The 25,229-nt window shown below is 29.8% G+C and overlaps 4 protein-coding genes across 5 annotated transcripts; all 4 read left to right on the top strand.

The window, feature by feature from the left end:
* Nucleotides 1-441: 441 nt before the first annotated feature.
* LOC112779625 (beta-fructofuranosidase, cell wall isozyme) lies at nt 442-8,718 on the top strand. Of its 2 annotated transcripts, none has more exons than XM_072228847.1 (6): nt 442-668; nt 3,509-4,386; nt 5,136-5,294; nt 6,278-6,501; nt 6,601-6,691; nt 8,368-8,718. In XM_072228847.1, the coding sequence occupies exons 1-6, from the start codon at nt 476-478 to the stop codon at nt 8,545-8,547; spliced, it is 1,725 nt and encodes a 574-aa protein (XP_072084948.1). In that variant the 5' UTR covers nt 442-475; the 3' UTR covers nt 8,548-8,718. The 2 variants fall into 2 exon arrangements, with proteins under 2 accessions (XP_072084948.1, XP_072084949.1); XM_072228848.1 differs by lacking the exon at nt 442-668 and adding an exon at nt 779-855.
* Nucleotides 8,719-9,717: 999 nt separating this feature from the next.
* On the top strand, nt 9,718-11,391 carry LOC112779626 (toll/interleukin-1 receptor-like protein). The gene is made up of 3 exons (XM_072228849.1): nt 9,718-9,925; nt 10,294-10,687; nt 11,253-11,391. The coding sequence occupies exons 1-3, from the start codon at nt 9,814-9,816 to the stop codon at nt 11,335-11,337; spliced, it is 591 nt and encodes a 196-aa protein (XP_072084950.1). The 5' UTR covers nt 9,718-9,813; the 3' UTR covers nt 11,338-11,391.
* Nucleotides 11,392-11,405: 14 nt separating this feature from the next.
* Nucleotides 11,406-18,952, top strand: LOC112777868 (disease resistance protein Roq1-like). The gene is made up of 4 exons (XM_072228846.1): nt 11,406-12,350; nt 13,247-13,525; nt 14,444-15,241; nt 18,263-18,952. The coding sequence occupies exons 1-4, from the start codon at nt 11,406-11,408 to the stop codon at nt 18,740-18,742; spliced, it is 2,502 nt and encodes an 833-aa protein (XP_072084947.1). The 3' UTR covers nt 18,743-18,952.
* A 1,033-nt stretch (nt 18,953-19,985) lies between these two features.
* LOC112777514 (large ribosomal subunit protein eL43) lies at nt 19,986-22,084 on the top strand. The gene is made up of 5 exons (XM_025821901.3): nt 19,986-20,102; nt 20,185-20,224; nt 21,119-21,207; nt 21,342-21,424; nt 21,787-22,084. The coding sequence occupies exons 1-5, from the start codon at nt 20,100-20,102 to the stop codon at nt 21,848-21,850; spliced, it is 279 nt and encodes a 92-aa protein (XP_025677686.1). The 5' UTR covers nt 19,986-20,099; the 3' UTR covers nt 21,851-22,084.
* Nucleotides 22,085-25,229: the final 3,145 nt, after the last annotated feature.

Below are 25,229 nucleotides of genomic sequence, written 5' to 3'. Positions count from 1 at the left end.
TTATAATTTTTGTTCTCACTTTTCTTTCCATCTAAATAATTTTTTTTTTTCTATTTTCTTTCCATCTATTTTCTATTCATCCAAACAATACACAAATAATTTAACTTTTTCTTCTATTTTCTTTCTTCTTATTTTTTTTCTTTCATTTTCTTTCTACATCCAAACAAAGTGTAAGTGAGTATGAGAAGGTTATGCTATTTTTAACGCATTCGTAATAATAATTGGTAATAAAAAATATATTTGTACATTAAAATCGATTATTAAAATTAATTATTATATATTTATGTATACATATATTTAATTAAATTATATATCTTATTTTTAATGTATATTCTATTTTAGTAATTAATTTTGTTAGTTAATTTTGGTATACATTGTTAAAATTAATTTAGTATCTTCTCTCATTATAAATATATTCTTCCAATTCACATTATTGCATAGCTTCAATTTCTCTTGTCACCCCCACAAAGCCACCATGGCTGCTATGGCTTCACTTCATTTGTTGGCTACTCTTCTTCTTATTCTTGGCTATGGTAGAAGTGTTATTATTGCTCATATTATTGATGAAGCTTCTCATCAAACTACTCATTCTTCTAATAACATGATAATTCCAAACCATACATATAGACCTTCTTTTCACTTCTTGCCTTCAAAGAATTGGATGAATGGTATTTCTTTAATTTAATTTCTTCTTTTACTTACTTGTTAGCTTTAACCTCCTCAAATGCTCTCTATTTTACATTTAACTAATTGTTCTTCATTTTTTAATCTAATTATGGTTTATTTGGCTTTGGCTTCTTTCATCTTTTGTGCTTTGGCACATGAAATGGTGAGATGGACTTACAGATCCCAATGGTTAGTTCTCTACTTCTTCATCTTTCATTATTTCTCTAACCATTCCTTTAATATCTTGATTCGAGTATATTAAAAGGCCTTAATTATTTATTTATGTTAATAAACGTGTGTAATAATGTTAAATATAAATTTAGTTAAGAGGATGTGTATTTTATTTTTTAATAAATAGTTTTAGGTTTAAGTTTTAGAATTAGTAAAGTTTTATTATTCTTAAAAGAAGGGATATATATGGTGCATTTTAATATGGTTGTGCTCCGGTAATTGTGTTACTTAATGTATTTTAAAAAGTGTTGCTAAAAATTAAATAATATTATTTAATTATTTAAAACTGTTTTTAATTAAAAAATTATTATTAAAATATAAAAAAGTGTAATTTTAATTTTAACAATATTTATATAGTCATTGTAGTCACTGAAATATCTTCATGTTTAATCCACCTATATAATAATAATAATAATAATAATAATAATAATAATAATAATAATAATAATAATAAACACTCAAATTAAACTTTAATAAATTTTAATCAGATATTTTGATGTTTAACTAATTATTATTATTAAGAAATATCTGAGAATAATTCTATTAAATAGATTAGTTCTTATGTCTTTTAATAGAAATTTAAATATTTGTGCTGAACAAATAAATCTATAACAAATTTTGTTGTAAAATAATTAACTCCAAACAAATATTATGAGAAGACAAATTAGTCTAATTACTAGTCCGTCTGATGGGGTAACTCTTGGAAATATTTTAAAATTTCACCAATTTGGATAATTACCTATAAAAAAGAATTACATTGAAAACGTTATATTTGGATTCAAGCTATATATAGGGAAGCCAAGTTTAATAGCGGTGAAATTGAAGGTGGAGTCTAACTAAAAAATGGTGGAGTTTAACTCAATAATGTGTCACCGTATTAATATATCTCAGCATGTAAAAATATGTTACAAAACAAAAATGTTATTTGCAGTCATTTTACAATCACCCTTATTATTCACTTTAGGAGATTCACTATTCTGTCCTCGGATTATTGGTTGAGGGGAAAAAATGAGAACTAGTATACTGTTTTTTTTTTTTTTTAAAGTTAGGAGTGAAACTTAAATCTGCGATCTCTAGCGTTTATTTTGAGGTATTGGGACAGAGATTGGAATATTGAGACTCAGTATCATATTTTTTGGCTCAGAGACTGGTACTAAAATTTTTATTTCTATTTTCAAAATTTCAGTATTTCAGTACTTCCAAAAAATGGGAACACAGGAGACTGAAATTTTTAGAGACAGAGACTGAAATTTTAATAATATTTTATACCTAAAATACTCTCATTTTAATTAATTAATTCTAATTTTAGTCTTTGTACAAATTAAATTAGAGCTTCATTTTTGTTTCAATTTCTGTCTCCCATTTTACACCAAACAAAATACTGAGATTTATTTCAATATTTGTCTCTTAGTATCTGTTTTTCAATTTCAATCTTTCAGTCCCTGTCTCTCCACTAAACACTACCTAAATAAGTATGGAGATACTATGCTATTTGAACTATAGCTCGTTGGCGAACTAGTCATAATAACTTTACCCATTACAAAGCTACAAATTAGAAAAAGACAAATAAAAAAATTTAATTACTCTATACCAATTTTTAAAATTTCATCCGTTTTTAATTAAATTTTTACTATTTAAAGAGTTTTTTATTGAATTTTTATACCAAATAAAAATTTTCAAGATCTTTGATCACTACTTTTTGTTAAAAAAAATATGAAATATTTTTAGAATATTAATTTTTGTATTTGATATAAAATAAATTGCAGAATAATTAAGTAATACATATTCTAGAATTATTGCATTTAAAAAACACTAATAAATGTTTAGTTAAATAATTATCCATAATAAAAAATAATTACATTTTGGACTTAATAATCAAATTCACAACCTTTTAGATGAGTATGGAGAGACTATGTCATTTGAACTATAACTCATTAACAGTCAAAAGAAGTAATAATCGGCTAAATATATGTATTTATACACAAATGCATAGTGATTTGAATTATAAAAATTTTATGTTGACAATATTCAAAATTAAATTACTATTTATATGTGTATTTTATAATATATTATTATATTAACAAAAAATAATTATTGTATATCATTTTATTAGCTACTATATAGTCATTAAAAAAAAGTTAAATTACACCATTGGTCCCTACAATTTCAGTGAAATGGCAAATTAGTCCCACTTTAGAAGTTTGTAATTGGGTCCCTAAAGAGAATTAAAATTTACAATTTAGTTTCCATCGTTCAAAAAGTGTTTGATTTAATAGAACATTCTTAGCATATTCTCTATTTTAATAAAATATTCTCAGTATATTCTGATAATATTATGTTAAATAAATATTTTTTGACCGGCATGGACTAAATTGTAAATTTTAATTCTCTTTAAGGATTCAATTACAAACTTTTAAAGTGTAGGGACCAAATTATAATTTTACTAAAAATGTAGGGACCAACCGTGTAATTTAACCTTAAAAAAAATAAATGTAATTTGATGAATATATAAAATGTTTTATACTGTTATTAAAAAAAAAAAAAAAACAGTTGTGAGGTATATATGTTTGGTGTTAAACATGCTTAATATATTATCCTTTTTGCATGTTAGGGCCAATGAGATATAAAGGAATGTACCATTTGTTCTATCAACACAATCCAAAAGCTGCAGTTTGGAATACCGCTATTGAATGGGGCCATTCTATATCAAAAGATCTTGTCAATTGGTTTCCATTACAACCTTCTCTTACCCCAAATCAACCTTATGATATCAAAGGTTGTTGGTCTGGTTCCATCACTATTCTCCCTAATCAAAAGCCCTTCATTTTATACACAGGAATTGACAATAACAATCACCAAACTCAAAATTTAGCCATACCCAAAAATTTATCTGACCCATTACTTAGGGAGTGGGTGAAATTACCAAACAACCCTCTAATGAAACCAACTTTGGGTAACAAAATAAATGTGACATCATTTAGGGATCCTACCACTGCTTGGCTTGGCCATGATGGTTTTTGGAGAGTGATTGTGGGAAGCCAAGAGAATGAAAAGGGGATTGCAATTTTGTACAAAAGTAAAGATTTTTTGCATTGGATTAAGGCCAAACACCCTTTAAACTCAGCCAAGAAAAGTGGAATGTGGGAGTGCCCTGATTTCTATCCTGTGTCCACTAAGGGCAAAATTGGAATTGAAACATCAGTTGATGGTCCTCAAGTTAGGCATGTTCTCAAGGTTAGCTTGTATGACACTTCACATGATTACTATCTTATTGGAACCTATGACACCACCAAGGATGTCTTTGTTCCTGATGATGAGGAGGGGTTTGATAAGGATGAGTTGTACTTGGTCCAAAGATATGATTATGGGAAATTTTATGCATCTAAGACTTTCTATGATGATGCAAAAAAGAGAAGGGTTTTGTGGGGTTGGATTAATGAATCTTCAGTTCAACAGGATGATGAAAAAAAAGCATGGTCTGGAATCCAGGTAATAATTTAATTACTTCTCAAATATATGTTATTTGATGAACATCTATTAATTTTTGTTTTAACATTCTTTTTGTTATTTTTAGATTTTTATATGGCTCTTATTTAACACTGCAATTCTTATTTTAATTTATTCCATTAAGCTAAAAATGTGTTTGGTTTGTATTCTCATCATTTAACTTTGATCACATGATTATGAGTATATACTATATTTAAATATATAATTATTTATTTATTTTTAAATTTATTACCGTTGAATTTTGTGTTGAATTATCCAATGATAATTATTCATATTTATTTAAAAAATCGGATTTAGCATGGAACAAATTTGACGATAATGACAATATAATTTGTCAAAAATAAATACTATATATTTTTTTATTTTTTATTTTTTTTACCAAAGATATGATACTCGAACTCGCAACCTCTTAATTGAGTATGAGGAGACTATGTCATTTGAGCTATTACTCATTGGCTGAAAATTTGAAAAGATAGGAGACTCGAACCCGCAACCTTTTAATTGAGTATGGGGAGTCTATGTCATTTGAGCTATTACTGCAAAAATAAATACTATATTTGCGTGTAAAAAAATTCAATGCTAATATTTAAAAGGTTTATACCCGATCCTATTTGAAAAAAAAATGTGTGGAGAGAGGAGGGATGGGTTTAGAAGACAGAATAATTCAAACCATTTTGACTAAGTTGAGTTTGTAAAGATAATTAATTAAAAGTTTTGTTAATGAGTTGAAGGGAATTCCTAGAACAGTGTGGCTTGATGAATCTGGGAAGCAACTAATTCAATGGCCAATAGCAGAAATTGAAAAACTACGTGGCCACCATGTCAAGTTGCATTCCAAAGTACTAAAGCCAGGGACATTGCTTCAAGTATCTGGTGTCACTGCAGCACAGGTCCATGCCTCTTAAATTCTTATTTGATTATTAGTTTATTTATTTACGTGATCGCTAGTGTGTCTAAAGAGAGAACATGTTAAACTTGTAATCATTCACATTTATTCATTTAAACCAAGGTTTAATTATTTTGTTGATCAATATAATTTAACTAAATTTACAATTAAATATTTATATTTTTTAGAAATTAACTATGAAATTTTAGTTAAAATAGTAAGCATATTATACTAAAATTAAAAAGTTATGGATTTAACTCTTAGAGTTAACAAAATATTTTATTTATAAATTATATATGATGAAAAAATTTTAAAAAAGAAATTTTGTACACCAATTATTTTTTACATCGTTGTTATATATAACTATTATAATAATAGACACTATTTATTTACTTTTTTATTTGTTAAATATATATAAAATAATAAAAATATAATTAGTTAAGATGATAAATTATTATAACTTAATTAAAAAGTCTTGATGAGTAAGTTTTGGAAATAACAAATAAAATTATAAATATATAATAAAAAAATTAAAAAGTCAAATTATAACTTAATTTTTGTACATATGGATGATTTTAATATGAAATACGAGAATATTTAATTATTTTGATGTTTTATACTATTATGATAGCAAGTAGTAATAATATTTTTTAATTATGAAAAGATAAAACATTATTTATGTTTTGTAAAAAAATATTATTTTAATTATAAAAAAATAAAATATCATTGACATTTTGTAAAAGTCCACAACAGCATATGACACATAATTTAAGTCATTCTTAGAAATTTATTCCTAATAATCTAATATTAGAAAGAAAAAAAATCGTACTTAATTTCGATTACATGTGTCAATTGAAACCATCGTACATATATAGTGAATTCCAGCACAATTGGAGATAGAATATATATGTGAATGGGCGTGCAAATTATGTTCAATTACATTGTCACATGCAAATATATATACTCTTTTAATTAATTTCATTGCAGGCAGATGTTGAAATTTCATTTCAAGTAAGCAAACTTGAAAATGCTCAAGAACTGAACCCTAGTTGGAAACTGGACCCCCAAATTCTATGTAGCCAAAAAGCAAAAGGAGGATTTGGTTTGCTAGTTTTGGCTTCAAAGGGAATGCAAGAATACACATCAGTGTTCTTTATGATATTTAGAGCCAACAAAAAATATGTAGTGGTCATGTGCAGTGACCAAAGCAGGTATATGTGTCCCTCCACTTTTTCCATCCATCAAATTAAATTCTTACCAAATTGCTATTCATATTGATATTTATATACATAATACTCATTGATATATAGGTCTTCCTTGAATCATAAGAATGATTTGACCACTTATGGTGCTTTTGTGAATGTGGACCCTGCTCATGAAGAGTTATCACTAAGAATCTTGGTAAGACAATGAATAACTAATATTTTAAGAGAAAGTTTAGGTCTAGTAATTTTTGTGTTTTGTGGTCAGTATTTAATCATCAAAAGAAAAGTAAGTGATTTTTTATTATTAAATGTAATTTTACACTATTAAAAATACTATTGATAGCCAATTGATGGTTACAAAACACAAAAGTTGCTAGCCTTAACACTCCTCATATTTTAAATCACTCTGTAAATTTTGAGTTGAATAATTTAATTATTAATAAATTCTAATTGTTGAAGTAGTATTTAATTTTTATTTTATTATAAAAATCAAATCATATATTAAATTTTGTTAAAAATTTAGACAAAATAATTTTTGATATTATTTGATAAAAATGTAAATTTTTTTATATAAACAAATAATCTGAGATATAAATTAATTTGTCTAACAAAATTAAAATTTGAGTACTAATTTATTAATTAAAATTTAAATAAATAGCATATTTCTCTAAGAATTTAGGTTATGTGTGTCTAAGGTCAGTTTAGTTAAATAATTTAATTAAGTTCTTTTGAAAAAAGAGTTTAAAACATAAAGACTTATATTAAAAGTAACTTATAAATAAATTATTTTATAGTTGATTTTTTTTAGTCCTAAAAATGTTTCTTTTTAAAAAAATGATAAAAAAAAAATTTTATTTGAAGAGAAGTTACTTTTTTAAGGGTTAAGTACTGAAATCGTCCCTACGGTCTGGGGTGAAAATCAAAATCGTCCCCGACCTTTTTTTGTTATTAAAATCATCCTCAACGTTACAAGACTGGTGGCGGCGGCAAGGACCCTTTCCCTTCCCCCTCTTCTTTCCGAAACCCCCCCCCTCTTCTCCCTTCGCGTTCCCTTTCCCCTTTCCCCTTTCCCCGAGGAGCAGAGCGGCGGCAGTAGCGAAGAGCGGCGGCGGTAATGAAGACCGGTGGCGGCGGCGAGGAGAGAAGAAGAAGAAGAAGAAGAAGGTGGTGGTGCGGTGCGGTAGGGCGGCAAGGCGGCGGGCGGCGGTGCGGTGGTGCGGCGGTCCCCTTCCCTCCCCCCTCCGTCCCCTTTTTCTCGCGCCCCCTTTCTTTCTCTCTCCACTCCTAGCCCCCTTCTCTGTATCTGTCCCTTTCTTTCTTTTTTTTTTTATTTATTTTATATTTATTTTATTTTATAATTATATTTATTTTATTTTATAATTTTTTTTAATGAGGGGTAGTTTGATAATAAAATTATACCAAAAATTATAAAATTTTCATAAGTTAAAAGTTAACAAAAATTACTTATAAATCTTTTTAAATTGGTCCTAAGTCTTAAACTAATTTATTAATTAAAATTTGTTAAAAACTAAAATATTCTACTAATTTTTTAAAACTAATTTAAAATAGATAAATACTATAGTGTATAGTGTCTAAAAATTTGATGTCTAAATATTAAAAAAATTTAAATAGTTAATATTTAAATTTTTTATAAAAAATAAATTAAACAAAAATTAGATACCAAATAATAATAGACAAATAGAATTTGCCATTGAAATATTACTCGGAATGAATATACAACATGCATATGCATTGGCAAGAGATTGGTTATTACTTTACTCATTTGTTTGAATATTCAAAAGGTTTACAAATCTATCTATTAAAAAAATGTATAATATGATTAATGAATGTGAGAATCTGTTTAATTTGCAGATTGATGAGTCAGTGGTGGAGAGTTTTGGTGGAAAAGGGAAAGCATGCATCACATCAAGAGTTTATCCCACGTTGGCAATCAATGATAAGGCACACCTCCATGCATTCAATAATGGAACACTCCATGTCAAGATCACAAGACTAAGTGCTTGGAGCATGAAAAAAGCCAAGGTCAACTGAAATAATAAAAGCATGCATTTAATAAGGATAATAAAACAAGAAGCTAAGAAAACTCTCTTTATTCTTCTTGTCAAGCACTTGAAATCATGTATGTGTCATGTGTGCATTGTTAATTTGTTCTAATCCTGGAAAAGAAAACAATAACATTGTTTAAACTTATCTTTTGGGATACATTTAGATATTTATGCATCTTATGCATTTATATTGTTATAAAAAGCTTAATTTCGAGAAAAAAATGTTGTTAAGTTTTTTAGGATTTTTTTTTATATGAAAATAAAAGTAACGATATATTATAATATTGTAATTTTTTGTGTTTTTTAAAATTGTGAAAGGTGTACAAATAAGAGGGTTCGATTTCTGTACATCAAATTTTTTATTTTTTTTAACACAAATCAGATGATCTGATTTCTGTATCTTTCACAGATCGAACGGTTCGATTTTTGTATATCTATAAATTAAACACTCTGATTATTGTACCTTTAATAAATTAAATAGTCTAATTTTTACTTCTTTAATTAAACGATTTCATATTTATTTGATAATAACACTTCAATAATTCACATTTTAAAAAAACACTATTGCTACTCTACTATCAAAAACAAAAAAGTGAGGTTTTAGTGGGTTGACCAATTTGATAACAAATCAGTGATTTAGACATAATCCCTTTATATTTCCGTTGACGGCATACTTTCATTATTTAGATACGTTGATTTAACTATACAGAATAATAATTCGAATATTTTTAAAAAATTTAATATTTAAATGAATATCTTTTTTTTAAAAAAAAAATACTAACTACTAAGTAAATAAATTATTTTTATAACTAAGTCTAATTAAGTCTATTTTTTCTGATGCCTCTCTCTTCTTTTTTTTTTTAAATTAAAATTTGTTGTTATTAATCTTTAAGCTATTAAATCAACTTAGTTGAAGTTAATTATCAAAATAATTTGACCATGTAACATCATTGATTAAATATATATATTTTTGAAAATATAAAAAAAAATTTAAAATTTAAAAGATAATTAATAAAAATTAACTCAGAACTCTTAATTATATTTCAACTATGCTAATGAACGCAAAGCCTTGGATGGTGAGAGGAAAGTGACTGAATATCATTGTTAAGACATGGAATACCTTAAGGTACAAGTTTGGTTCTCATTATTTAACTTATTCTGACCAGTGACCAATTCTCAAGGTAGCATCCTAACAATTTCATAAGATCAGAGTCCACAATTTTGCAGCACTTTAATTTTACTACCTTCTTCCATGATGGCAAATCAAGACATTACTATTACTACCGACGATTATGAACCCAATAATTTAGTGTACGATGTTTTTCTTAGTTTCAGGGGTGAAGACACACGCTACTCTTTCACAGGTTTGTAAACTTAATTTAAGTGGAAGCATTAATTAATTAAGATCTCAAAAGTTGTAATTTTTATTTTTAGATTGATTCCGATAATAAATTTTGTTATAATAGAATCTTGGTTTAAGATTTTTTTTTTTCCTTTCCTTCTTTTGAACGTTCATCAAAATGATAATTTTTTTTTTATATTTTCGATGAAATAAAAACGAAAAAATATCTTATATTTTTGACAGAAAAAAGACAGTCTGTATATGTGTTATTACCTTCTAATTTAATACCTCTATCAAATATTAACATTAGAATGAGATTAAGTTATTAATAATTTATAAATAATTACAATTATTACAATAAACTTGCAACAAGATGCTACTCTTTCACAGGTTTTCTCTACGATGCTCTGTTGAGGAAGGGAGTGAGAGTGTTCATGGATGATGAAGAGTTGAAGGGCGGGGACCGAATCGCGCAATCTCTGGTGAATGCGATCCAGCAATCAAGGATTTCGATTGTTGTTTTTTCTGAGAATTATGCAACTTCAAGGTGGTGTCTTGATGAACTAGTGGAGATCGTTGAGTGTATGGAGTTGAAGAAGCGATTGTTGGTTTGGCCAATCTTTTACAAAGTGGCACCGTCTGATGTGAGGCATCAGAGAAAGAGTTACGGTGAAGCCATGGCTGCACATGAAGAAAGGTTCGGAAATGGATCTGTTAAGGTCCAGAAATGGAGATCAGCTTTGTCTCAAGTTGCTAACTTGAAAGGATGGTCTTACCAAACAGGGTACATTTCGGTTTTATACTTTTTAATCACTTTTTAACGGATTTAAAATCGGTTAACGTCCACCTATATTTGTTTTTATGTAATCCATTTGACTAAATTATATGATTTTCGGTTATTAACTCCACATGAAAATAACTGCACGATGCACGATAATTTTTACCTTTAAAATCTCTCCATGTGAAATTTATTTGCAATAATAACTTTATCTGACACAATTATTTTATTTTTAATATTGGATTAACAATGGTGTTTTTCTAAATTATGATCTACTGTGTTATTTTTCTAAAATGTGGGATGTACGGAGTACAAATCGGACCGTCCGATTTTTAAGTACACAGATCGGACCGTCCGATTTGTGTACTCCAAACTTTTAAAATTTTTTAAACACAAATCGAATGGTCCGAATTTGTGTACCTCTCATAATTTTAAAAACACCAAAAATTATTATGTTAAGGTATAATACTCATTCTACTTTCATATCCAAATTTTTTAGCCTCATCCAATCTATTTGTTTTCATAAAAAGAAAAAAAAAATGTGGATAAAAGGCTAGTTGTATTTTTGTAGGTATGAATATGAATTTATACATGAGATTGTGAAAAGGGTCACTACTAAGTTACAACATGAACAAGTAAATCTTGGAGACACCTAATTGGACACCAGTCTCGCATAGAAGAACTGAGGTCACTTTTAGACATTGAATCCCAAAGGACAGTTTGCATGCTAGGAATTTATGGAACAGGAGGAATCGGCAAAACAGCACTTGCCAAAGCTCTTTATAACACAATTATCCATAAATTTGAATGTTCAATCTTTCTTGAAGGTGTTAGAGAAAGATCAAACAGTTATATGGGTCTAGTAAATCTCCAAGAGGCTATTATATCTAAGCTATATGATGGGGAAATTATAAAGTTGGAGAATATTGATGATGGCATCATTAAGTTAAAAGATACATTGAAGCATAAGAGAGTTCTTTTGGTACTCGACGATGTTGATAGCGAGGATCAAATAAAAAATTTGGCTGGCGAGAGCAACTGGTTCGGTTCTGGGAGTAGAATCATCATAACAACGAGGGATAAACATGTGCTAAACATTGGTAACGTTGAAAAGAAATTCGAGATAAAGAGGTTACATGATCATGAAGCTCTTCAATTCTTTTGCTTAAAAGCTTTCAAAATGAATCATCCTTTACCCGAGTACAAAAATGTGTCTAATCATGTAGTTCATTATGCCAAGGGCCTTCCATTAGCTCTAAAAGTATTAGGGTCTCATTTTGCTAATAAATCTATAAGGGAATGTGAATGTGCATTGAAACAATTCAAGAGGATTCAACAGAGGAACATACATGACATACTCAAGGTCAGTTATGATTGCTTAGAAGATGCCACAAAGTGTGTATTTCTTGACATTGCTTGCTTCTTTAAAGGGGCTAGCTTGCAATATGTTGAGAATGTTTTGGAGAAATGTGACATTTTCCCATCATATAATATTGGAAGACTTGTTGATAAATCTCTGCTAGCTATTGAAAATGATTGCTTAATAATGCATGATCTCATTCAAGACATGGGCATAGAAATTGTTAGGCAAGAAGCACCATCAAAACTTGGTAAACGCAGCAGATTATGCTTTTATGAAGATGTTCTTAGAGTATTGAGGGAAGATTCGGTAAGAATTTTACACCTATATATATGATGAATTCTTTTTACTTTTCTTTTACTTGACATAATTTTGGTCCATGTAAATTTTAATTTAGGTCTCTACATAAAAAAAATTGTTTTAGTCCAACATCTCAGCAAACATTATAAATTAAAATTTCAAAAAATACTTGGTTATACTCCCCAAAATTTTATGATAATTTGGTGTTAATACATTGAAAGAGGAAAACCAGAGGCAGAACTTCTGCTGTGGTTTGTGTTTGAGATGATTTTGAAGTCACTTTGTCTAAGTGCACTGCAGATAATCTCTGTTAGCGGTAATTGAAAACCGTCGCGAAAAGATAAATCAAACCACCGTGGTTTTCTTTTTTTTTTTTTTAATGTAGGGTTGAAAATCTGGAGATGATAATTTAGTCAAATCTGTCAAATTATCTAACGGTTCTCGACTATCAACTTCACACGAAGACAACTGCATGTAACTGATGTAAGTATTCACCTTATTTTAAAGGTGGAAACTTACATGCGTTTGTTTTCGTGTGAAACTGTTAGTTGAGAACTATTAGATGATTTGACATATTTGACTAAATTATTATTTAAAACTCTCAACTATTAACTTCATATAAAGTATTCATTTATTTTAGATCATTTAAACCAAATTATCATATTATTTTAGGAGTTTCAAACAAACATATCATATATATATATATATATATATATATATATATATATATATATATATATATATATATTACTGTAGGGGACAAAAAGTTAAACATAACCTCAATAAGCCACTATGTATTTTGAATAATGCATCATTTAGCTTTGAGTTTACAAGATGAATTATATACAACAAAAGAAATTTATTAACTAATGTAAAAAAAATTTCTTGTTGCTTTTATTTCAAAGGGAAGCAGTAACATTGAAGGAATAATGTTGGACCCTCCTAAAGAAGAAAATGTAATATGGAGCGGCACTGCCTTTCAGAAGATGAATAATATTCGAATTCTCATTGTTCGAAATACACATTTTATACCAGAGCCTAGTTATTTGCCGAACAGTCTAAGGTTACTCGAATGGGATAGGTACCCATCAAAATCTCTCCCGTCAAATTTTCATCCTAAGGATATTGTTGACCTGAGCTTACCGTGCAGTCAACTCAACTTGAAGATGGAAAAATCGTTTCAGGTAATTAATTTAAGCATTTCATAAAAAATCGTTAGAGTTTATTTTTACACGCAACCCAACTCAAATTGTTACATCCTTACCGCAGTTTACATCTAAATAATAATTCACCGTACTTCTATCGCGATTTCTATAGAAATGAGAAAATTACATTTGCGTTTTTAATATATAAATGTTGTATTCTGTAATATTAAAAGACAAATAATTTATTTTGATAATTTACTCTAAATATAATATCCAAAAAAATGCTTTTTTGAATGTTATCCTATCATCTTTAAAGTAACATGTAAGTTACCTTCTCTGATGTGTCGTATCTTAATTGGGTATTTATTTTAACCTGAGTTACTTTAATCTCATGAGAGTTAATAACTTGAAAGACGGTGATACTTGGGAGGCGTAACGACGACGATGAAGGCGTACAATGGGAGGAGTAAACGCAATTAGAAAGAGTTGGAGTACCTTTTCTGGAAGAATGATTTGGAAAGAGAAAATAAGACACCAAATACGGTGATGCTTGGGAGGCGTAATGACGACAACGAAGGAGTGGGGATGAGTAAACGGAATTAGAGAGAGTTGGAGTACCTTTTCTAGAAGAATGATTTGGGAAGAGAAAACGAAACACCAATGAGACGGTGATGCTTGAGAGGCGCAACGAAGACGAAAGAGTGAAGAAAGTAACTAGGTTAAAATAAACACCCAATTAAAATATGATACATCAGAGAGTGTAAATTATATGTTACTTTAAAGAGGGTAGGATAGCATTCACCTTCTAAAAAATATTATTAAAATATACAAAAAAAATATAACCTTAATTTTAACTACCCTATAGTCGTAGTAACATGGTCATACTAAAATCCACCCATAACACATTCTAAATCATATGTGATTGTTGCTAATTAGTTTAATTTATTTTTGTTGCAGAAAATGTTGCATTTGACATACATGAATTTGTCAATGTGCCAATTCATAACCCATTTTCCTGATGCGTCTGGTGTTCCGAACTTGAAAGAACTTAAGCTTAACTACTGTAAAAATCTGATTGCGATTCATCCCTCAGTTGGATTTCTTAAAAAGCTCAAACATCTAAGCGCATGTCATTGCATGAATCTCAAAGATTTCTCACCAACAATGTGGTTGCCATCTCTACAATATCTCAACCTTGATTCCACAAGTATTGAGTTCTTCCCACAAACAGAGAAAACAATGCATGAGCCACTAGAAATCACCATGCAAAATGATCGAATTAAGGAGCTTCCAAGTTCCATTAGTAATCTAATGGGACTTAGAAAATTATACATACAATTCAAAGGGCTTGTTCCTGGAGGCTTACCAAATGATCTATTCATGTTGCCAGAGATGGTATATTTGTCTATTTTCGATTCTCCTAATGTTGGAGAATCATTTAAAAGATTCCTAATAGATAAACCAGGATGCTATTCTCCTTTGAGATTGTTGAATTGTAGTGCTTGTGGTTTAACCGATGAAGATCTTCACGCTATTCTATGTTGTTCTCCCAACTTGGAAGAGTTATATGTACCTTGGAATGAATTTGTGTGCCTCCCAACCATCATTAAGGAATCTTCTAAATTGAGGTATCTCTGTGTAACTAGGTGCAAGAAGCTTTCGGAAATACCAGAATTGCCATCAAGTATAAAAGTTTTAGAAGCAAAAGAATGCTCCATCTTGTCTTCAAAAGCATCTGGGTTATTATGGTCTCAGGTTAGAATATTCTATTAAACTATCATAACATTTTTCTTCTCACAAAACTTTATTTTATTTGTTTATTTAATTTATTTATTTTTGTATGCGAATCACGATGATCTACGTATAACGTGTGTTGATTAGTGGTACTTTTGTAAAGACTCCGATCCTTAAATAAGTAAGAAAGTTAGTAGAGGAATTATGAGTTTAAATGATTCTTTGTACTGTTATGAAAATTTATAAAAAACTTAGGAGATTAGATTTAGATCCTAGTCCATGTTCAACTCTTAGAAGTTCTTTCTAGAGATGTAAGCGATTACTAAATTGGGAACAAAATTATGTTAGATCATGGGGTTGGAAAGCTTGGTCCCCAGGTCACAGAGAGATTCTTGTGTCCAGGCCTACCTAGCTTGAGCCGCAAGTCAGGTCGAGTCATAGAGAGGCAGGTTGGTAGACTGCTTAATTAAACTTCTTTTGAAAAAATAACTTAAACAATAAATGACTATATTAAAAGTAAGTTATAAATAAGTTATTTTGTATTTGAATTTTTAGTTCTAAAAGTGCTTATTTTAAAAGAGATGTGATAAAAAGTTTTTTATTATGAAAGAAGTCTTTTTTTTTAACTTTTCTATAAACTCCTAAATAATTTCTTAAAAAACTGTAATTTAGTTTTGAAAATTGCACCAGACATTAATACTATTACTTTTGATAAGTCAAAAATTCAAAAAAAAATCACTTTTAAAACTTTTCAAAGGGGTTTAAGTCATTTGACAAATAGAAAATTTATATATCACCTACACATTGAATAACGTGACCTAAACTCATCGATATTAAAATTTACATATCACCTACATATTATAATGCCACTAAAATACCGTTTGCATACTAAAATCAACTGTTGTATATTTATATTTAAATATATATAGTTTACTTTAATTTTTTATTTATATTTTATATTTTAATATATATTTTATATTGATGGATATTTTTAATATATAACTAAGATTGTAGTTTCTATTACTATTGTAGTTTAATAAAATGAGAAGTATCAAATTAATTAAGATAATAAGTTCTTTAATTTAATAATTAGTACACATCTTTACTTAACTATTTGAATTTTTAGAAGAAGCGGTTTAAAATATTAAATTTAGGGTAATGTTAGGGAGACAAAAAATAAAGGCAGAATTTGTTTTATTTAGCATTCATTAATTGTCACAACAATTAATAAATGCTAAATAAGACAAGTTATGGTTGTTTTTTGCTAATTTTCTTTGGTTACCAAACATTTTCGTAAATTTAAATATTATAAAAGAAAACTAAAGTCAGTAGTGGTTATGAAGAGAGATGAGGGGAAAAAAGGGTTATAGTACAGGAAGAGTTTCTAGTGTACATAGAGTACCGTGTTTCAGTTATTTTAACCGTTGATACAAATTATAAAAAATATATATAATATATATTATTTAAAATCAACGGTTAAAATAACTGGAATATCAGTATTTCAGGTGCACTTAAAATTTTTCTTATAGTACATTAGAATTTTTATATATGAAATAAGTTAAGATGGGACGGAAGCACGAGGAAGACGGAACACCTCTTGCGGTGGTTTGCGAGTGATGAATGGGGTTGTGGGGAGTAGAGATGGGGCGTCATGTGGATGTGAGGAGAAGGATTTATAGTTGTTGAAAGTTAAATTTAAAACAAGAATTATATTTAATTAATTTAAAATTTGAATTTAAAAATTAAAATTAATTTTTATTTTTTAAAATACAGTAGTGTTAGAAGTTAACATATTTTGTGATTAGTCACCAAAAAAATATAAGTCACCAAAAAAAAATTTTGTGATTTGTAAGTTATAACTATCAATTAACAATGATTAGTATTCAGTAGTATTAGGGATTGGCACATTTTGTGATTTGTAGTCATCAATTAATCATTATTAATATTTTTAATAGTATGAAATTATATTTATTAATGTGAAATTACACACTCTTTTTTTGCTGGTTGAATACTGACTAAATTTTAATGAAAGTACTGGTCACTTAGACTTTTTTCTTTAACATATTGTTTACGTTATTTAAAAAAATTGTTGTTTCCCTATATTTTTCTCTTAGAATTTTTATAGAAAAAGTCTAAAGATCAGCACTTTCGTTAAAATTTAACCTGCATTTAACGAGCAGAAAAAGAGTGTGTAATTTCATATTAGATATAATTTTACACTATTAAAAAATACTAATAATAATTAATTGATTACTACAAATCACAAAATATAATGGCCACCTAGCACTAATGATTTTTATATATGAAATAAGTTAAGATGGGACGTTTGGTCATTGTGATTGAAATTTGATGTGGAAATATATTTATATTTACTCAGTCATATAATTTCACACTATTAAAAATACTAATAATAATTAATTAATGACTACAAATCACAAAATATAATGGCCACCTAGCACTACTGATTTTTATATATGAAATAAGTTAAGATGGGACGTTTGGTCATTGTGTATGAAATTTGATGTGGAAATACATTTATATTTACTCAGTCAACACAAAAAAGGGAAAAGAAAAATGATTTAGATCCTCTAAAGTTTGAAATTTTAGAAAGTAAAGTGTGATCTCTTATCATTAATTTCATAGGTGGAACCAATAATAAATATGAAAGAGAAACTATTTAAGGATGAGAGATCATACTTTACTCTCTAAAGTGAAATTCAAACTTTAGAGGATCCAAATCACAAAAAAAAAAATGAATTTAATTGAGAAATGATGGAAACCCATGTGCAGTCGACTTTACGTAAAGTTGATAGGTGAGAGCCGTTAGATGAAAATTTAGTCAAATTAGTTAAATCATCTAATAGTTCTCAATTATCAACTTCATATAAAGTCAAATTAGTTAAATCATCTAATAGTTCTCAATTATCAACTTCATATAAAGTCGACTGAACCTGAGTTTTCGTGAGAAATATCGAGTTATGATCTAAGGTAGACAATGACTAACTGTTATTATTATTATTTTTTTCCTTTCGAATGTCACAGGCTTTAAAGGAAGCATACAGGCTACAAATCATAATGCCAAAAATAACAATGATTCCAATTTGGTTTGACCACTGTTATGAAGGGGGAGTTGTGTCATTTTGGGCTCGTCAAAAGTTTCCTGTTCTTGCTGTAGCGTTTATCTTGAAGGAGAAAGCATCCATGGGCTCTGCAAATTTGTACATTAATGGTTGCAACGCTCATCAGTTTATTAGTAATAACTATTATTGCCCTTACGTCAAAGGAGAGCATGTGTTGCTATTTGACCTACGCAGTTTGTTTAAGGATGATGAGGAGTGGAGAATCCTCGACACCTTTCTAATCTATGAATGGAACTATGTGGAGGTTAAATATGAATGTGACAATTTGCTTTTAAATGATGTGGTTGGAATGTCTAATGTAAGTCACTGTGGAGCTTATGTGTACAAGGGACAATCAAACATGGAGGATATTCAATTTCAGTGTCCTTATTCAACAATGTAAGGAACAATATCAACAACAATAATTGCCATAGATTTGAGATTCATTTAAAGTTCTGCGGTTGGCTAATCGATTTCTACTCTGTCACTTGTTTGAACAATGTCTTGCTTTATTTTTCTTGTACCTGATGAGATCCTGCAAAGAGCATGATTGAATTGTTTCTGATGGAAAAGAAATAGGAAATAGAGGATTTGACAGATTTTGAGGATAAAATGATATGATTCACTATGCAGAACTATTGAGTACAATTAGAACTAGCTACTTGTGGTAATTAGAGTTATGTTGCTAAAAACAGGAAGGTAACCGAGACCATAATCTGTTTTGGAGTTGTAACGAAATCAATGAGACAATCTATTATAATTAGAGGAGTGCTAGGGGCAGCAACTTTTGTGATTTGTAGCCATCAATGATGATTTTAATGGTGTGAGATTGGTATGAGATTTCATCCAATGACTCATTTTTCTTTGCTGGTTACATGCTGGCCAAAATTTAAAAAAGTTGCTGGCCTCTAGACTTTTCCATATAATTATTTAACTAGCTACCCGTTTAATACCTAATCCCTAAATCCTAAAAAATGAGAATATTTAATTTTTTTTTAAAAATTGATTAATATTGACTAACTAAAAATTAGTTTTCTTATTTTTTCTTACCTAAAAACCTCTTTTACACAATAAATTTATGAATAATGCTAAAAAAAATATTTTTTAAATTAATATTGGCCATTTTTTTTAATTATTTTATTTATTTTAAATTATAAACCTTAAATAATAAATTTTTGTTTAGTTAAGGACTAATACGCAGTGAATTTGAGTTCTATTTAAGGATTTATCGCTAGTTAATAAGTTGTTGCATGGACAAAACAAGATTCGAATAATCAATATTGTTTAAGCAAATTAGTAAGTTAATCATTAGATCAACCCCAATTAATTAAATCATAAATAAAGAATCATAGAAAACTAAGTTAGTTTAGGATTAAAGATTTTTAAATCATAAATATTTAATCAGCTAACTTAGTTTCCTATTTCTGTAAATTTATTTATTTATTTATTTTGGTTTCCGCTGTAAATTTATTTTTGAAACGGTTTGTTTTTGCTTTTTTTTTTGGACAGGTCTTGTTTTTGCTTCGGTTTTTTGGACAGGGAGCTCTTTTTTTGCTTGAAATATTACATGGGCCTTCGGTGAAGGAAATGGGCCTTTACCCGAGTCCATATTGGCCCATGTTGATTAACACGATAATACCCTAGTAATAAGGTTTGGCTTTTGCTATATCAGAAACCCTGAAACACCCTCTCATTGCAGCTGCGCAACCAAAAGTATCAGCGTCTTCTCTTCTCCCATCGTTTCTCCCTATCCTTCCAAGATGGTACTCTCTCTCCCTCTCTCTCTCTCTCTCTGCAATAATTTTCTCATGCTCATTGTTGTTTTATTATTTTACTCTTGTGTAGACGAAGAGAACCAAGAAGGCCGGTATCGTTGGGAAATACGGTATGACAAACATTCGATCTTGTCTCTCTCTATTTTTTTCCACTTCAATTTTTGGATCTTTTTAGTTTATTTTTCAAAAAGAGAGCTGCTTCTGTTTGTTGTTGTTCTTATTCGACGGTTGGAAATTAAGGAGGGAATAGTTAAATGTGGATATTTGAATGCATTAAGCTTTTGGGATGGTAAACAATAAGATGGTGTCTGGAAGTGCGTATGCTGCTGGTTGCTTGCGTACATTAAGTATTGCAGTTTTTGTGATTGTTTATCAACTCATTTATAACCACAAATTTCTGTTTTTTTTTTTTTTTTATAATATAGTTTTTAAACACTATAAATGGAAATGATTGGTTGTGGATATGCATTGAGCATGCATTGGATGCACTCTGCATGCAACTATTTTTCATTTTTTAACTGTGTTAAAATTGATTGGTGTACTGGTTTCAATAATACTGTCTTTCTTACCATTATGGAAGAAGGCTCCGATAGAAAATGCATTTCTTCGGGAATGAAAAAAGATAATCGTACTTTGATTTGGTATTTTGGTTTACATTCTTTGACTCCTTGTTCAAAAGTCTTATATTTAGAAATTCCTGAATTTTGTGTTCTCTATTAGAGATTGTCAAAATGAGCAAGAATATTTGTTCAAGAAGTACCATCAATATGTATTTCAGCAGAATACATTAGTTTTTATTAGGGTTAATTGAATGGAAATGGAATGATCAATCTATTCTGTTATCCCTATGCCAATAAATCCAAAGTTATCTGTTAATAGTGAATTATTTCAACTGTCAATGATACTCTATCTTTATGTGCTTTTTCAGTTTGCCCTTTGGGTTCTTTTATGTGTATATGATGTCATATTATTTTGAGTGACATGCTAATGGTCTCGAATTGCAGGCACCCGATATGGTGCTAGTTTAAGGAAGCAGATTAAGAAGATGGAAGTCAGCCAGCACAGCAAATTTTTCTGTGAGTTTTGCGGAAAGGTAATATTTTATTTCGGTCTTCACGATCATTTTATGATATATATATATATATATATATATATATATATATATATATATATATATATTAACAAAAAACCTAATATCGCTATCAATCATGTGCTCATTCTAAACAGTATGCTGTTAAGAGAAAGGCTGTTGGTATTTGGGGATGCAAAGACTGCGGAAAGGTGAAGGCTGGAGGTGCCTATACTTTGAAGTAAGTTGGTCTTACCATAATGTTTTTTTCCTATTGTATTATTTTGCTGACTTAAATATATCTTTGGTCCCTATAAATATAAGTTATATTGGTTTTGTTTCCTTTGGATTTTATTAAACTTTGGTCTCTAAATGCATACTTTAAAAGTACTTACTAGAAGTAAAATTTAGACATGGACTAAAAAATAACTAAGGGAAAATTAGGGACTGAAATGAAAGCAAAATGTTTATAAAGATCCTAATCAAATGATATATTTGATACTAAATGTATATTTCAGCCCAATAAACCTATTTTGCTTTATTCAACAATGGTTGACTATATGAGCGGTTGACTATATGATTTGCTCATATTGTTCTTTACAGCACTGCGAGTGCTGTGACTGTTAGGAGCACAATTCGGAGGCTGAGGGAGCAGACTGAGAGTTGAATACTCAATTATGTCCCAACTTGTTTGCAAAATCTATACAATTTTTGGAACTTCTTTATAATTTGTCAATTTGGTTTGGATAGCTGATGGGGGAAAAGGAACTTTGCAGATTTTTCCTAAGGTGTATCAGAACTGTTACTCGAGAGTCTTAGTGTTATTCACTTTTGTAATATGTTGGTGGATACTGATTTCATTTCTGTTTCAATTTATAATAGGCTAATAGCACCTTTACTATGCTTGGTTGATACCTTTACTATTCAATTTATAATATATGTTTTGTTGATACCTTTACTATTCATTTTTAAGATTAACCTAACTACTATGAGTTGATATATTTGAATTAAACCATATCATTCATAGAACAACTCGTTGCATTCCTTTACTCTTATGCCGTTTAGCACACTGACCTTCATGTTATATTCTAGCCGTGGCGTAAAAGCCACCTTTATACACTAAAGCACACTTTCAATAGTCATTTGAATCATGATTACATACACAAATGGCTGAAAGAAACCGAAAAAGACCCAAGACCCATTTACGCCACTCCCAAATTTCTAGGAGCATTATAATTACCAGCCCAACAATTCAATTCTATCTCCATGGCCTATTTTTAATGGAAAACCTGTGATGCTTGTTTTGCTGATTTTGGTGCATTGTTGACTAAGTCCACACTAGTTGTGGCAGCAAGAAGGCCTCGAGGTAGATGTAATATATGCAAAGAATAATTAGAAGGTGCAGTAGATCAAAGTGAGTATTTTTTTTTTTTTTTGTGACTGAGCATAACACAAAGAAAAAGGACCTAAGAAAAAAGAGCCGCACTCCTCTCTAATAATAATGTTTAAACTATTAGCGGGGCAACAACCACTCCATGTACACCTGCTTGTTTAAAGCAATAGTCTTATCCATTAAATCAGCCGCTCTGTTTGCTGTGCGCTGGATGAGCATTAAAGTAACTGTCCAATTGCGTTGAAGCATCTCTTTGATTTTGTCAAGCTGATCAGAGTCATTCCTAATCATGCTGGTTGTGTCTCGCGAAATAAGAAGAAACGCATCAAGATTATCTGTTTCACATATGACCTCTTTGCACTCGCAGTCTCAAACCATAACAAGCCCTCTCCAAATAGCATGAAGCTCACAGCAGAGAACACTAGAAAGAGGTATACTGGCAGAACAACCTTTTATCCAAGTTCCCATGCTGTCTCTAATAATATATCCAAAGCCAGCTAATTGCTCATTTTCAAAAATGCTTGCATCGCAGTTCACTTTAAAGACATTCATTTGAGGTGATTCCCAGTTATATTGCAAAGAGGAAGGAATAATATGTTTATGGGTGGTAACGATATTGGAAAAATCTCGAGCAGCATGTTTAGCCAAGTGAACAATTTTCTCCTTACTCCATAGATCATCTTGATGGAAGATGTCATTGTTCCTATCCTTCCAAATCCACCAAAAGGCCGCTGCAAAGAGGAACTCATTTTTATTGAGGTTAGAACGAATCCAAGACGCAAAATCCAAACTAGAATCCACAGCGGTCATTCCCAAGTTTAAGCTAATCCAAATCTGACGAGCTTTTTGGCAAGTCCTAAAGCAATGATTAATATCCTTTAGAGTAAGATAACATCTCTGACAAAAATCAGAAGTAACAATACCTCTTTGAAACCGGTAGCTAGCTGTGGAAATTCCGTTGTTGAAGCAAAGTCAGAGCAGATACTTTATCTTCTCCAGTATTCTCAAGCGCCAAAGTCAAAGCCAATTTTCATTATCATTCCAACCAAATTTCTTCTTCAATAGCCATTCATACCCGCTTTTAGTCGAGTAGGTGAGAGTATTTGAATTTGTCCAAAACAAACCTATTTTATCTCCAACTTGCTTGATAGGATCAAAGAGTCTCAAATCAAGTTTAACTTCTTCCGGAATCATTGTGCAAAGAATATCCCACCGCTAATGTCCATGGTGCCAGACATCTTCTAACTTCAAGTGAGAATCAGAAATGTGCACAAAAGGAACCAAAGTAGCTAGTGTTCCACATGATCACCAAGCATGATACCAAAAGGATTGAGACATCCTGCCTGTACACCAATCAAAACCATCACGAAACTTTTTTATTGTCTTATAAATTGCTCGCCAAGTGCTTGAAACATTATTAGAAAAATTAGGTGAAAAGCAAGAACTCTCAGATAAATATTTTGCTAACATAATTCTTACCCAAAATTTATCTTTATTATGTAGTAATTGCCAAACAAGTTTTTCTAATAAAGTAAAATTTACACATTGAGTATTTCTAATTCTCAAGCCTCCATATTTTCTTGGAGTGACAACTTTGCTCCACTTGACCAAATTTAAGCAACGCTCCCGCACCTTTTCCTTCCACAAGAATTGTCTAAGCACAGAATCAATCTTTTGACAAATCGAAGTAGGAAAAAGAGTCACTTGCATCTGATAAATAAGAAGAGAAGAAGTAATAGATTTAATTAAGTAAAGCTTGCTTGCTCTGTTAAGGAGCCGACCTTTCCAACTAGCCAGCCTATTCTTGATCTTCTTTAAAGAGTCCGAAAAAATAGACCTAGCAGCTTGAGGATAATTAAGGTTCATCCCCAAGTATTTACCTAGGTCACTAGTAAAAGAAATATGAGAAACACTAGACAACATTTCTTTCCTTCTATTAGAGATTTTTCTAGAACAAATAGTTTTAGATTTTTCGATGTTAACCTTCATACCTGAAGATTTGCAAAACAACTCCAAGGTGTGCACAACATTCTGAACTTGATTTTTCTTCACTTTACAAAAAAGGAGGATGTCCATCTGTAAACATCAAGTGAGAAACTCTAGATCCACCTCTAGAAACATCCACATCATCCCAAATACCCTCGTCAACTTGTTTGGAAATGAAGCACGCCAATCTCTCAATGCACAAAACAAATAAATAAGGAGAAATTGGATCTCCTTGCCTGATCCCTCTGCGAGGTTGGAAGTTGTCCAATCTATTCCCATTCCAAAGGATGGAAAGATTTGAGGCCTGAACACAATTCATTACAAGTCGAATAATTAGAGAAGGAAAGCCAAAGGATTCAAGAGTGTGCTGAAGAAAATTCCAATCAACTCTATCATAAGCCTTTTTCTAAATCAATCTTAAAAGTCATAACTCCTTTTTGGGCGATAATAATATTAACAGGTGTTCCTTTACCATGAATAAACCCTCCCTGAGTTGGGCTAACAATCTCATCCAAAAAAGGTCGTAATCTATTAACCAACACTTTAGTCACTAGCTTATAAATTACATTACAAAGGCTTATTGGTCGAAAATCCTTCAATCTAGTTGGAGGGTCGCATTTAGGGATAAGAACAATCAAAGTTTCCAATAAAAAATGGCTTAACGTCT

The sequence above is a fragment of the Arachis hypogaea genome, chromosome 19, assembly GCF_003086295.3.
Source record: "Arachis hypogaea cultivar Tifrunner chromosome 19, arahy.Tifrunner.gnm2.J5K5, whole genome shotgun sequence".
Taxonomy (NCBI): domain Eukaryota; kingdom Viridiplantae; phylum Streptophyta; class Magnoliopsida; order Fabales; family Fabaceae; genus Arachis; species Arachis hypogaea.
Note: the sequence above shows the minus strand (reverse complement) of the source record. Positions and strands in the feature narration are given on the sequence as shown.

What these genes read in the sequence shown, in the direction of transcription:
- LOC112779625 (XM_072228847.1), top strand. Translation starts at nt 476, where the DNA reads ATGGCTGCTATGGCTTCACTTCATTTGTTGGCTACTCTTCTTCTTATT. An exon ending in ATGTGCAGTGACCAAAGCAG is followed by an intron (nt 6,502 to 6,600) that starts GTATATGTGTCC and finishes ATTGATATATAG; the next exon opens with GTCTTCCTTGAATCATAAGA. An exon ending in AGTTATCACTAAGAATCTTG is followed by an intron (nt 6,692 to 8,367) that starts GTAAGACAATGA and finishes TTTAATTTGCAG; the next exon opens with ATTGATGAGTCAGTGGTGGA.
- LOC112779626 (XM_072228849.1), top strand. Translation starts at nt 9,814, where the DNA reads ATGATGGCAAATCAAGACATTACTATTACTACCGACGATTATGAACCC. An exon ending in CACACGCTACTCTTTCACAG is followed by an intron (nt 9,926 to 10,293) that starts GTTTGTAAACTT and finishes ACTCTTTCACAG; the next exon opens with GTTTTCTCTACGATGCTCTG. An exon ending in GGATGGTCTTACCAAACAGG is followed by an intron (nt 10,688 to 11,252) that starts GTACATTTCGGT and finishes GTATTTTTGTAG; the next exon opens with GTATGAATATGAATTTATAC.
- LOC112777868 (XM_072228846.1), top strand. Translation starts at nt 11,406, where the DNA reads ATGCTAGGAATTTATGGAACAGGAGGAATCGGCAAAACAGCACTTGCC. An exon ending in GAGTATTGAGGGAAGATTCG is followed by an intron (nt 12,351 to 13,246) that starts GTAAGAATTTTA and finishes TTTATTTCAAAG; the next exon opens with GGAAGCAGTAACATTGAAGG. An exon ending in AGATGGAAAAATCGTTTCAG is followed by an intron (nt 13,526 to 14,443) that starts GTAATTAATTTA and finishes TTTTTGTTGCAG; the next exon opens with AAAATGTTGCATTTGACATA.
- LOC112777514 (XM_025821901.3), top strand. An exon ending in CGGTATCGTTGGGAAATACG is followed by an intron (nt 20,225 to 21,118) that starts GTATGACAAACA and finishes CTCGAATTGCAG; the next exon opens with GCACCCGATATGGTGCTAGT. An exon ending in GGAGGTGCCTATACTTTGAA is followed by an intron (nt 21,425 to 21,786) that starts GTAAGTTGGTCT and finishes TGTTCTTTACAG; the next exon opens with CACTGCGAGTGCTGTGACTG.